General features: G+C 33.6%; 1 protein-coding gene across 2 annotated transcripts; it reads left to right on the top strand.

Annotated features, from left to right (window-relative positions):
• The first annotated feature begins 1,219 nt into the window (after positions 1-1,219).
• LOC137808646 (DNA-directed RNA polymerase 1B, mitochondrial) lies at positions 1,220-13,175 on the top strand. Of its 2 annotated transcripts, none has more exons than XM_068609869.2 (19): positions 1,220-2,020; positions 2,175-2,414; positions 2,503-2,636; positions 2,730-2,796; positions 2,966-3,024; positions 3,277-3,394; positions 3,492-3,605; positions 4,232-4,363; positions 4,472-4,888; positions 5,904-5,954; positions 7,395-7,465; positions 8,017-8,101; positions 8,338-8,490; positions 8,585-8,659; positions 11,011-11,100; positions 11,240-11,287; positions 11,581-11,695; positions 11,795-11,898; positions 12,371-13,175. In XM_068609869.2, the coding sequence occupies exons 1-19, from the start codon at positions 1,325-1,327 to the stop codon at positions 12,479-12,481; spliced, it is 2,880 nt and encodes a 959-aa protein (XP_068465970.1). In that variant the 5' UTR covers positions 1,220-1,324; the 3' UTR covers positions 12,482-13,175. The 2 variants fall into 2 exon arrangements, 1 of the variants encoding a protein (XP_068465970.1); XR_016519356.1 differs by having other exon boundaries at positions 1,228-2,020; positions 8,571-8,659.
• Positions 13,176-13,266: the final 91 nt, after the last annotated feature.

Below are 13,266 nucleotides of genomic sequence, written 5' to 3' on the forward strand. Positions count from 1 at the left end.
AAAATAATCAAATTATTAAATTATATATTTTTTATAATTAATAAAATTTCATTAAAATACATTTATATATATATATAATTTTTTCAAAAATATTTTTCTTTTGTTAATGAATGCGGAATAAACCTATAAAATCAAACAATTAGTAGCCAAATATTAAATAGGCTAGCTTCCATTATCATTCCTATTTAATATGTATAAAATAAGATCACTTTTATTTTATTTTATTTTATCTTATCCTCATTCTAACTAAGGTGATTCTGCCACATAAATCCAATTTATTTAGTACACCTTTCAACAGCGACAACCCATTCTTCAAATATAATTTTAATATCAGTGTATTTTTTAATATTTTTATAGGAATTTGAAGTTGGAAAAATATGTTTTCACATTTAATTTACTTTTTAGAAAATAAAATTATCACTAAACTAATTATTCGATTATAAGTCTTAGTTAAATTTTCCACAAAAAAATCCCATGGAGAGAAACTATCTTTTTAAAATAAAAAATCACTTAAATAGTTACCATGTTACTTTTGTTAAATTATTTAACACGTTAACAAATTAGTGTTTGCCATTAAAATAACAAATTATGTATGGGTTCATACATAAAAGAATATGTAAATATTGTTAGTAATAATTTTCGTTAACGAAATAGAATCGAGTCATTATAATTTCCACATTCATGATAATTTGTAATTCTTTTTTATAAAATATCTATTTTTGTGTTGTTAACACCATTAAAATATAGGTAGGGTTAAATGTTTTTTTCTTAATGATTAAATTATTTTATTTAATTAGTATTTTTTTGTAATGGATAGCATACTGGTTTTAACTATTTGATAAAATTAGATTTAAGTTTACTTATATATATATTTTTTTAAAAAAATTGTGTTGATGGGTTGGTATATTTAAGATTTATTTATAAAAAAATATTTTATTGGTATAATAAATTTTTTTTAATTTATTTTTAGAAATCGGTATAAATAGATATAATTTAATTATGTATTTTTGTTAACATATAAGATTCTCTCTATTTTTTCATATTTTTTTAATTTTTTTATTTATTTTATTTTAATAATATAATGTTTGAGGTATCAGTGTTTTTATGATTAAGATCCGAGAAGGGAGTGGGTTGGCCCGAACCGTAACCCGAATTCGAAACCCGAAACGTGAAACCCGAAACCCTGTTGAGAAGCATAGCAGCGGTAACATAATAGGTTTTATGGAGGGTTTATTGGCGGCTGGGTTGTGTGGTGTTTGTTTCAGATCTTTTGCAGTTAACACAACACCGTAACGCTTTCTCTTCTCTTTCTCTTATCTCCGAAATGTGGACCAAATTAGCGAAGCGAGCTTCATCAACAATAAGGAACAGTTTCCGTGTTTCTTCTTTATCTCCCAGATTTTTGCAGCCTCAAACAAGTACAATACTATGCACATACCCATGCCAGGGTTTAGCCAGAGTGGGAGTGAATCGGTCCTCGTTTTTTTACGAAGGTTTTTCTTCGCCGTCTTTGATGGTGGCCGGTAAAGGTTACGCCACGGTTGCGGAGGCAATTGAATCGACGGACACCGAAGACGATCACGAGGAGGTTCAGGAACTGTTGCAGGAAATGGCGAAGGCGGAACAGAAATTGGACTGCAGCAGCTACAAGTACAAGATGCTGAAGAGGAGGCAGATAAAGGCGGAGACGGAGGCGTGGGAAGAAGCGGCGAGGGAGTACGAGGAGCTGTTGGAGGACATGCGCAAGCAGAAGCTTGCTCCCAATTTGCCATTCATGAAGTCGCTCTTCCTTGGTTGGTTCGAGCCGCTAAGGAATGCGATTCTCGCTGAACAAGAGCTTTGTAAAGATAGCAGGTGCCGATTGAACCACGGTCCTTATTTCAACGATTTGCCCGCGGACATGATGGCTGTGGTCACCATGCACAAGTTGGTGGCTCTGTTGATGACCAATTCGAATGGCGTGGGCACCGCCAGAGTCATCCAAGCCGCTTGCCAAGTAGGTGAAGCAATTGAACATGAGGTATACGAGTCTCTCTATCTATGACTGCGACATTAATTCGCTAACGCAAGTGTGATTGATTTCGGTTTTTATTGTTCAACTTGGGTATTACTCTGTTGAATTCGCAATGTTCAAGTGTTCGTTAACTGAAATGCTACCCTTCTATGTGGATCAGGCTAGGATATTCCATTTTATGATGAGGGAGAAGAAAACCACCGCTGACAACTCATCTCATCTTGCTCCTGCAGTACAAAGCGGAAAAGTGACTGGAGAGACCGAGGAAATGGAACAAAAGAAGAACAAGCTTCGGAAAAGAGTTGCTGGTTTGATGAAAAAACAGAAGAGGCGACAAGCGATGGGAATAGTTCGGGGTCAAGATTATTGGAAACCTTGGGGGCAAGAAGCTCAAGTAAAGGTTTGTGATGCTTGTACTTGTAAGTTGTACCTGCGAACATGGAAAGTTTATTCTGTTTGTATTACAATGTATTTATTGTACGTTCCAGGTTGGCTCTCGATTGATTGAAATGCTAATAGAAACAGCTTACATTCAACCGCCTGCCAATCAGTTTGGAGATGGTCCACCGGATATACGCCCAGCATTTAAGCATACCCTTAAGACACTTTCAAACGAGTCACAGTGAGATTGACAGTACTCTTTCACAATCAATATCTACAAATTTGAACGATTACTTTTTCATTCCTAAACAATCGATGCTTTCTACTTAACTAGGAAGGAAACTAGGAGATATGGTGTTATTGAATGTGATTCTCTGGTGCAAAATGGCCTTGAGAAGTCTGTAAGTAACTCTACGGAATGCTTCTTCTTGAATTCATGTCCCCTTTTCTTTAAGTAGGTTATAGGCAGAATTATTATAGGTCATGCTAACATGTCTTGTACTTTCAGCTATACTTCATGCTTAAGTTTGTGAGTTTGATGCTAACATAAAATTTTGTTTATTTTGGCAGGCACGGCACGTGGTCATCCCTTACATGCCAATGTTGGTGCCACCCATTAGCTGGACAGGGTACTATAGATGTTTATACATTTTGTTTTCTTATTATAAAGATTTAGCTTTTTCCCATTCGTTTTATCTTTAGTTTAATTCCCTAATGTAATACCTACATTTTTTGATAGTATAATTTGAATCACATGAACAAGTTCAAACATCTAATTACTTTGTGTATGCTTTACTGATTTTTCTGTGATAAGAACCTTTTGGCATCCCACTTCGGATTGAGTAATGACTACATTTTGCTTATTGCAATATCTTTTGTAGCTATGACAGAGGAGCATACTTTTTTTTGCCATCGTATGTGATGAGAATCCATGGAGCTAAGCAGCAACGTGAAGCAGTTAAGAGGGCTACCAAGAATCAACTTGATCCTGTTTTTGAGGTTTGGATATTCTTTTTAAAATTATGTTTTTCTAAGTCTATTCATGGATTGCTGTTGATAGTTGTTGAAATTAATTCTGGTATTGTTCTGTTACTAGGCCCTTAATACTCTTGGCAGTACCAAATGGAGGGTAAACAAAAGGGTTCTGTGTGTGATGGATCAAATATGGGCTAATGGAGGACGCTTGGCCGATTTGGTGGATCGTGATGATGTAAGCAATAAACAAACCTTGTTGCTATATTTATCTGTTGAATACCCAGATTCCCACAAAACTTGGCCCACTTTATTGGAAGAAATGATATTCCACTTGAGTAGCTTCCAGCACAACAGTATATATTTCTTGGAATCATGCATGATTTTTATTTTTCGTTTAGGGTTTGATATGTATTAATCGATAAAAAAAACATCTGAATTCTTAATTTACATTTTCCTATCAATTGAAGAGTGAGGGAAAAGATAACAAGGGGCATAAGTGGGAATATAGTTGTAATGAACTTACAAATGCAGCTAGGTGTTTGTGAAAGAAGGATCCTTCCTAATTGAGTTATTGGGTATCTACTCATTGAGACAAAATTGGGACCTTTGGGCAGTGAGGAAGTAATCCCCTGAAGTTCTGCATTGCCTTGGTTCATTTTTTATATTTTATTTTATTCTTCTACATTTATATCGATCTGCGGACTTAGTGATATCAGTGTCAATGGTCTTTTACAATAAAGTTTGTATCAGTTGCTTCAAAGTTTCTATTGGATATAAATTTTTGAATGTGTTGTCAAATATAACTCAAGACACCAGGGTTGTTCACTGGTTTTTGATTGAATTCTCTTTTTAATCTCAAAGGTTCCCCTCCCTGAGGAACCAGATACAGAAGATGAAGCAGAAGTCCGAAAATGGAAGTGGAAAGTCAAAACTGTGAAAAAGGAGAATAATGAGAGACATTCACAGCGATGTGACATAGAACTTAAACTGGCTGTAAGAAATCTGCTACTTTTAGAGAGATTGAGTTATGTAGTAAATGCTTTCCAGGATATGTTGCATATATTTATCATTGTTGCATTACATTGGCTTTTTTGGCTGTAGGTTGCACGAAAGATGAAGGATGAAGAAGGTTTCTATTATCCTCATAATCTTGATTTTCGAGGGCGAGCTTATCCCATGCACCCATATTTGAACCATCTTGGTTCTGATTTATGCCGAGGCATACTTGAGTTTGCAGAGGGACGTCCTCTAGGGAAGTCAGGGTTGCATTGGTTAAAAATACATCTTGCAAATTTGTATGCTGGCGGTGTCGACAAGTTATCTTACAATGATCGAATAGCATTTACTGAGAACCACCTGGATGATATATTTGATTCTGCAGACAGGCCTCTTGAAGGTAATCGCTGGTGGTTGCAAGCAGAGGATCCTTTTCAGTGCTTGGCAGCATGCATGAATCTCTCTGAAGCATTGAGAAGTCCTAATCCTGAGACTACCATTTCTCATATGCCAGTACACCAGGTACGTTGTGTGGGATGTCAGAAATTGTTATTTGGGAACAACTATATTAACTGATTTTACATTTTATACTACAAAGACAACTCTGCTACCATTTTTAATTGAAATTTTCATCTAAATGGAACAGTATAATTTTTTCTTTCAGAAGCATAGTTGTTAGCAGGAGGGTGAAAACCTTTAAATTGGAGTTGCATCTTAATCATATAAGTTGAAAGAAATAGATGAAATATATTTCTGAGATATTTTACAAATGTGATTACAGTCTCTATTTATAGACAGTTTTACAACCTAATTAAGGAAAGAAATAATAGGTAATGAAAGCCAGAAATAATGGGTGTTTAAAGCTGTACAAATAAAATAAAATAAAATCACTAACAAATCTGTCCTAATAAAATGGAATCTGCACTTAATTATAACATAATTCTCCTTATGCAACAATATATATTCATGCAGATAAAGTTTACCTTTTGGGAGGAAGACACAGTAAAACGTAGTCATAATAACTCTTGATAATTGAGAAATGTGTTAATTATAATAATCACATCACTCAGGCAACTTATTTATTTTAAAAATGTGTTTACTAGGATTATTTTCACCTCTCTTGGAAGTTTTTCCTTGGTACATTTTGAAATTGAGTTGTGACAAATATCTAATCAATATTAATATTACATGTAAAATTAGATGTATATTAGTCGTATTTGCTTGTTGCATACTAGTATACAGCAACATGCTGTTCATTCAATGTGTAAGAACTTGGGTTTTCATTCAGCTGTACCTAGGAATACATAATAAAAAAGATGAGTTTGTGTTGATCATAATGCGAGGTTTTCAGGTATCAAATACCTTATTAATTTTAGACTTCAACTAAGTTGGTATACTTAAACTGTATCCCAGTATTGCTCTGACATTTCCTAGTCACTCACTGCAGCATGCATGCTGATGAAGTTGAGGCTTGAAGGCCACTAATCCATTCTTTAGTATTTCTCTCCTAATTTTAATTTTTCCCCATGCTTGCTAGGATGGTTCATGCAATGGCTTACAGCACTATGCAGCACTTGGGCGAGACAAGGTATTTTGCATTTCTTATTTTTTCTAAGGTTTTTTGTGTGTATGATGAGCGGGTCAGAGTCTATAGGAGTTTGTTAAATGTTTAGTTGGGATGTTCCTTGTCTCTAATGTTGAGATGCTGCATCAATTGTAGGTATATAACCAAAGAAAATCATATAAATGCTTGGGCAATCCTCACTTTATTAGCTAGTTTCTGGGGTTTAGTAAGACCCAATTGAAATTGAATAATGAACCAACCCTTCATGCAAATGGCTTTTAAGCTCCTTCCCCATCTTGTCTGTGAGAGCAAGACTTTATTTGTTTCATGGGATTGTTATTCAATATAGCTTGATTGATAGAATTAAAATATTATTAACTTTTAAATTTATTTTTTATCTTTTCTCAACTGCTTGAAATTTCCTGATTCTTCTAGAAACTGAAACCATGGAAATGCAATGATTGCCAAATTAAAATAAATTCGTATTTTACATTGATTGCCAAATTAAAAAAGCCTAAAGTTGAATTTTTTATCAACTAAAATAGTTTCCTTCTTTTTATTGTCTGGAAACTTAAAAGTGATATCTTAAAATTCAATGACATGGATTTTGAGGTAGTTCTTAAATTCTGTTGAAGTTGGGGATGCTGAAATATTTTAAAATCCTATTGCTGTCAGAGTTCAGCAATCTAGTGCGAGAAGGGTTTTCTGAAGATTTGTGGCATATATAAGTATTTGAGAGGGAGGCAGACAGTAGGGTAGAAAACTCCACCAATGTCAATATTACACTAGTTTAATTTCATTTTCAGTCATCATTTGCTATTCTATATTTATAACCTAACGAGATGAAGGAACCATTTGGATTTCTTACATTGTGTTGAGGGTAGGATGTTTTCTTTATGGTTTGATATATATGCTCGGAAAGGTTGGACCTTGCACGCTTAAGAATAGTTGCTGTAAACTTTTATCAATATTAATGACAGCATGTTGCTATGATTCTTTATAAATTAATCACTTTTCAATTATAAACATCCATTCTAACATAAAGTATTTGAGAGGGAGGCAGACAGTAGGGTAGAAAACTCCACTAATGTCAATATTACACTAGTTTAATTTCATTTTCAGTCATCATTTGCTATTCTATATTTATAACCTAACGAGATGAAGGAACCATTTGGATTTCTTACATTGTGTTGAAGGTAGGATGTTTTCTTTATGGTTTGATATATATGCTCGGAAAGGTTGGACCTTGCACGCTTAAGAATAGTTGCTGTAAACTTTTATCAATATTAATGACAGCACGTTGCTATGATTCTTTATAAATTAATCACTTTTCAATTATAAACATCCATTCTAACATAAAGTAGGGTCAACTTTTGGTAGTTTTGGCATGACAACATTGTCTTACTTCAGTTCACCCTCTTTTTCTATTCTGCCTCATCATCAATTTTACTTCTCTTTTTGAAGTTGGGAGCTGCTGCAGTCAATCTTGTTTGTGGAGACCAGCCTGCTGATGTTTACTCAGGAATTGCGGCCAGGTAATTATCACTGATATTTCTAAAACTGCACTGGTCGTTGAACTTTTAAAGGAAGTAGCTCATTGTTTGTGTACTAGCCCTTTGACTTATCCCGGATGAATTCTGCAATGTTGGAATCACTACCATTGTCTCTCAATTGCAGTTGAGAGAGGCATGGTAAAAAGTTGTGAATTGATAAGAACTTTGAGAGGACCTTAGTAAAAAAGCTACCTGTAATAGTGGAACTCAACACTTTCAAAGTAGGAATTGAGTCTAATACCTTGCTATTCCATCCTAGTAGTTTTCAACCATGGATTGGTATCTAAGTAATAACTGATTATTTTAAGAGAAGAAGCTACTACTCCGCTTTTCAATTTCTCTCTAACTATTTGATTGCATTATATAGTTGTATTGTAGTATTTCCCCCAGAAATGAATGAGGAGACCCTATTAAATTATATATATTACTACTACTGTCTTTTTATTCCTCTATCTATGAACACTCTAAATTTATTTGCTGTTGGAAAGAAGTTTATGCCTTTTGACGTCTTTGGCTCTGGCAATATGGTGCAGAGTACTTGAAATCATGAAAAAGGATGCAGAGAAAGATCCCCAAACTAGTCCAAATGCATTGCATGCTAGGCGCTTAATCAGCCAGGTTTCTTTTAATTGCAAGTTTCAAACAGTTCTTTTTCTTTTTTGAATGTTTTCCTCTGGAATATTTGAAGATCAAATGGTAGGAGCTTGTAGACTTATTATTATTAACAACATTGTTGACTTCTCTGACATTACAAGTGGCTTTGATATTTTTTCTTTATAATGTAATATGAAAGGATATACATTTTTGTCAGCCTTAAACTTATATAAATTAAATACTATCATAATTAACATTAGGTGGACCGAAAGTTGGTAAAACAAACTGTGATGACATCAGTCTATGGAGTGACTTACATTGGGGCCAGGGACCAGATGAAGAAGAGGCTAAAGGAGCGTTGTGCCATTGAGGATGATGTAGAGCTGTTTACTGCTGCTTGTTATGCTGCAAAAGTATGAAAATTTGATTTAGTGGAATTGTATGTTAACATTTCTAAATCTATTCTATTATTTATTTTACTTTTACTTATTAGTCATTGCTTTATAGACCACTCTCACCGCCTTAGAAGAGATGTTTGAGGCTGCAAGAAGTATTATGGATTGGCTAGGTGATTGCGCAAAGGTATGTCTAATTTTCTGTTGATTATCATTGATTAAATGAATGAGTGAGTGCATCCTTGTATTGTCTCTAAATTTTGTAGAGACAGATGTTGCTTCCCATGTTTTAGATTCTCTTGGTGGGTTTTGGTTTGATCCCCCCACTTTTGTATTTCTTTTTTTCTATTAATTGTATTAAGAATGCTGCATATGATTGGTAAAAGTTGTAGTGCTAATTAATTGTGAAATATAGCTAATCTGAAAAATTTCTAATATATTTATGTTTATCATGATATACTTTTCATAGTTTATCTATCTAGTTTATTTAAATTCTGTATGTGTAATCTTATTGTTTTTAATATATGTCTCTTTTTGATACAATTTGTTCAAAAATTGACAGTCTAGGGTTATGGTAAGATGTTATCTTTAATGAATACATGTGTGTGTGAATAGTAACACAAGCCGACCTTCAAGACTTTTAGAGGTTTGTGGCAGACGACACTCATTATTCTCTTAATAAGTAGCATTTTTTTTCTAAAATTGGAGATTTTGTTTATCGTTGTTGGTGTTGAATTGTCACTATTCTACATTCTCTTCTATGATTAGGTGCTTAGTTATCTTCTACATATAAGCCAAATGACATGCTAACAGTGACCTTGAGGATCTAGTGTTATTTGTGACATTTAATACATAGTAAGTTTTAGGTTAAGGGGGAGTCTTAGAATAACCACATGTAGCTCAGGTGCATTCAGATTTCATTGGAATACGTTTTTGGGAAATAAGACTCACTTATTCATAGCCTTGTAAATTATATCTCAAAAAGTGTTACTCAAGCTATTCCACTCCACCTTTCTGGATTCAACACAGGAAAGTGGTCCACTATAATAGATTATGCAAAACAGCCAAAACTAATCATGGGTGAAATGAAATGGCTTGCTAGGTGCTATCTTTAAAACAATATTACATAATTTCTCTAACTCTTACACTCCCCCTTAACCTAAGACTTACTATGTATATAATAATAATAATAAAAACTAAATAAAACATGATAAGTTAAAAAATTGTAAATATAAAAATTCTATAGATATATATTAACTAAAGAGAAATAAATATTACTAATCAATGCATATATTGTTATATAATATATCCTCATGTAAAAATCTAGAAAGAATATTTATATATGTGTGCTATGAAAGAGTTATTTCCATTTTTACTCTTCCTTTTTTTATCTAATGGTAAACACTAAGTTGCACATTAGAACCATTATAGTATAAGAAAATGAAAGGCGAGAAGGAAGATTATTCTTTTTAAAGTTACTCAAACACTCTAAAAGATTTACTTCTCATCTTCGCTCTTCCTTTTTTATCTAATGATAAAAGAATGCGTTACTCTTCACAAACATTATACTAAAAAAATGAAAGAAGTGAATGAAGATTAGTTTTTTTAAAGTTAATCTTGGAGTAACTTAATCCATATTCTCATATATTTGTTTAAAGTTATTATCTGATCTTTTTATACTGGCAAAAGCTATACATGGAGAATAGTCTTTGAACAATTTGTCAGTAGCACCAAAATCAATAATCCATATATGTGGCTTTAGAATCTCTTTGGGTACTAGTAGGAGCATCAAATCTAATCTAAATTATTCCTTAATCTTAACTACCTGAATCTTCTAGAATCCTTATTTGAAATTTAAACTTAAGTAAAATTAAAGTTACATGAACCTAAACTTTTAATGCAGCACATCCCAATAGATGTGTAGTTTTCAACAATCACCAAGGCATGTTGACATCATTTAGGTGAAACTTCTTTCATATCAATTTTACAAGAGATCTTTAATAACTTCAGTATTTGATTGAATGGAGATGGAATAATCCGAGGATGGTATCATAATTTTATAGGGAAAGTATAAATGGGGATCATTAAGGAACCAGTTCTGTTATATAATCAGCCTGTTGACACCCCTATGACTTCAGGGGTCAAGCTTTTGTGAACTTGGGACATTTCCAACTGTAAATTCAAATGGTCAGCTAGAATATGTATTCTCTAAGTGATTGAGATATCTTATGGCAAGTTATATGTGAAAAGTGTGGTGCGTATATTTTATATGCTCCATATTGCGTGGGACTTTTAGAATGTATTTGTTGTTAGGGTAACAGCAAATCCTTATATTTTTTATTCTGAGGATATATAGTTGAGTTTTTGTTTTGTATTATAGGCACAGATTTTACAACATGCCCTTTTTTCTCTCCAAAAGTGCTACAGGAATTGAACATGTTATTAAAGAATTTTATGTTATTCTAACACTATGTTCGCATGCTTTTACCTGTTTACATCTCAATCATTGTAATGATTTAAATTTTGAACATCGAATAGGTGATTGCTTCCACTAACCAAGCAGTCCGGTGGATCACTCCCCTCGGTCTACCTGTAGTACAACCCTATCGACAATTAGGAAGGCATCTTGTAATTTCTCAACTGTTGGCCTATATTTTTTCTTCCTATTTTTCATTGTCTCTTTTTTCTTCCTCTCTACTAGTTAAATAAATTGGAAGTAGTTAACACATTTTTTGTCACTAATATGGTAATTGGATATGATGCACAGATCAAAACTTCCCTTCAGATATTGACATTACAACGGGAGACTGACAAGGTAAGACTTGTCTTTGGAACTAATTGTTCTTTTTTGAATATATCACAGTTTCATCTGTGAATAAGATCCTATATTTGTACGATTCTTGACGCATTACCATATCAACTTAGAGTAGTTCATGTTTTGACAGGCTTAGTTGCACCATCCGATTTATGTTCTTTTTGCTGTATGTATTACTTTGTTATTATGTTGGTATTATTTGTCAAAACCTGCAATGCCCTTGGGACAATCTAGGTGTCTTTCCCTAAGCATACTATTGTTAAGCTAATAGAATATCCACACTAATGTTACAGGTCATGGTTAAAAGGCAGAGGACAGCTTTTCCCCCAAATTTTGTTCACTCTCTTGATGGTTCTCACATGATGATGACTGCAGTTGCTTGTAAAAAAGCGGGCTTGAACTTTGCAGGTGCATATTGGTTTATATAAAAAACATAAATAGTCTTGGGTGAATGCAATTTGACTTTCCATTAAGAATTTAAATTTGTAATCTAATGCTTAATTGCAGGGGTTCATGATTCATACTGGACGCATGCATGTGATGTCGATGAAATGAACAGGATACTCAGGGAAAAGTTTGTTGAACTCTACGAGGCTCCAATATTGGAAAATGTAAAGTGTTTTTTATCTTTTAAACTACATAGGTTGTTTGATTGGGTTGAATTTGACTTCTAATTTGGTTACTTAGATATTAGATTGCCAAGGTGAAGCATTTTCTTCAAATCAATCCATTCTGACTCAATCCTTTCCTTTTATACTCTTAACTTTTGGTAAATGCTTGTCTGTTGTCATTCAATCCACTCAAACTTTCTCTTTTTATGGCTTCCTGTGTCATTCAAACCATTTGCTTATTAAGTCTTTTTGATGCATTTTGTAATTGTGTAAAGCATTTATGATTTATCTTGAATCATCTAACTTACCTTTCTACTTGACCAAATCAATCAACGTACCAGACTCAATTTTTTGGTAGCCTTGCATGTTGCTTTTGGATTATTATTTGACATATTTTGTATACAAGTAAACTCGTCATTGGATACCAAATGACTTGGTTGTTTAATAGTTCATTCTTTACTTGTAAATGCAGTTGTCCGAGAGCTTCCAAAAGAATTTTCCGACATTGAACTTTCCTCCCTTACCAGCACGAGGAGACTTCGATCTTCGGGAGGTTTTGGAGTCTACATATTTTTTTAACTAGACTCTCAGAAACTCGGGTTACTTATCTAGTACTACCTTTTCCTGTGGTACTGGGAGGCAAGTCTAACTGATGAAATTTGTATATATCTCTACATGCATGGGATTGTGAAAGCCTCAAAGACAACCGTCATGGAGAAGAAGAAAGAAGTGCGTGGAGCAAGAATTGGGTTGCCAAACTTAAAGAATCTAGTACTTCTTTTATACCCTTGTTTCAAACAGAGACATATTTCCTTCACGAGATGTCCCATAGTTGGAACTCAAGTTGTCTTCCCGAATGCGTTACATGTACAAGGAATGAGGTGATCTAAGTTGGGTTTTGGCATGTACAAGAAAGGGGGCCTTCAAATGTGGCTTTACATATGTTGACGATAACTGTTAAAACAAGAAGCATATACAGCAGCCAATCTGTTTTAGTTCGTGGTTGATGTAACAGATGAAGGATTGGAGCACTGGTAATAATTTCTGGTGACTTTCAGATCTGGATGCTACAGTCTTCATGGCTTTCTCTCTTACGCACAGCCAAAATCAAGGTTGCTGGCAAGATCCTTTGTTTTGCTGCTGTTATACAATTTGTATTTTATTTCATTCTTGTAAAGTAAATAAATTAATACCAAAAGAAAAAACACCTGCGGTATCAAATTGTACATGGACGTGTGTTTTTTAATTTAATCACTAATGATTGATAGGTCTCAAAATAATATTTAATGCAAGTTTTAAATTTATTTTTGTCAAGCATTTCCATTTGTTGATAAAATCTTAGTTTACAACAGTATTAAAGAGTTTTGC

This window comes from Phaseolus vulgaris, chromosome 3 (genome assembly GCF_051622355.1).
Source record: "Phaseolus vulgaris cultivar YP4 chromosome 3, ASM5162235v1, whole genome shotgun sequence".
Classification (NCBI taxonomy): domain Eukaryota; kingdom Viridiplantae; phylum Streptophyta; class Magnoliopsida; order Fabales; family Fabaceae; genus Phaseolus; species Phaseolus vulgaris.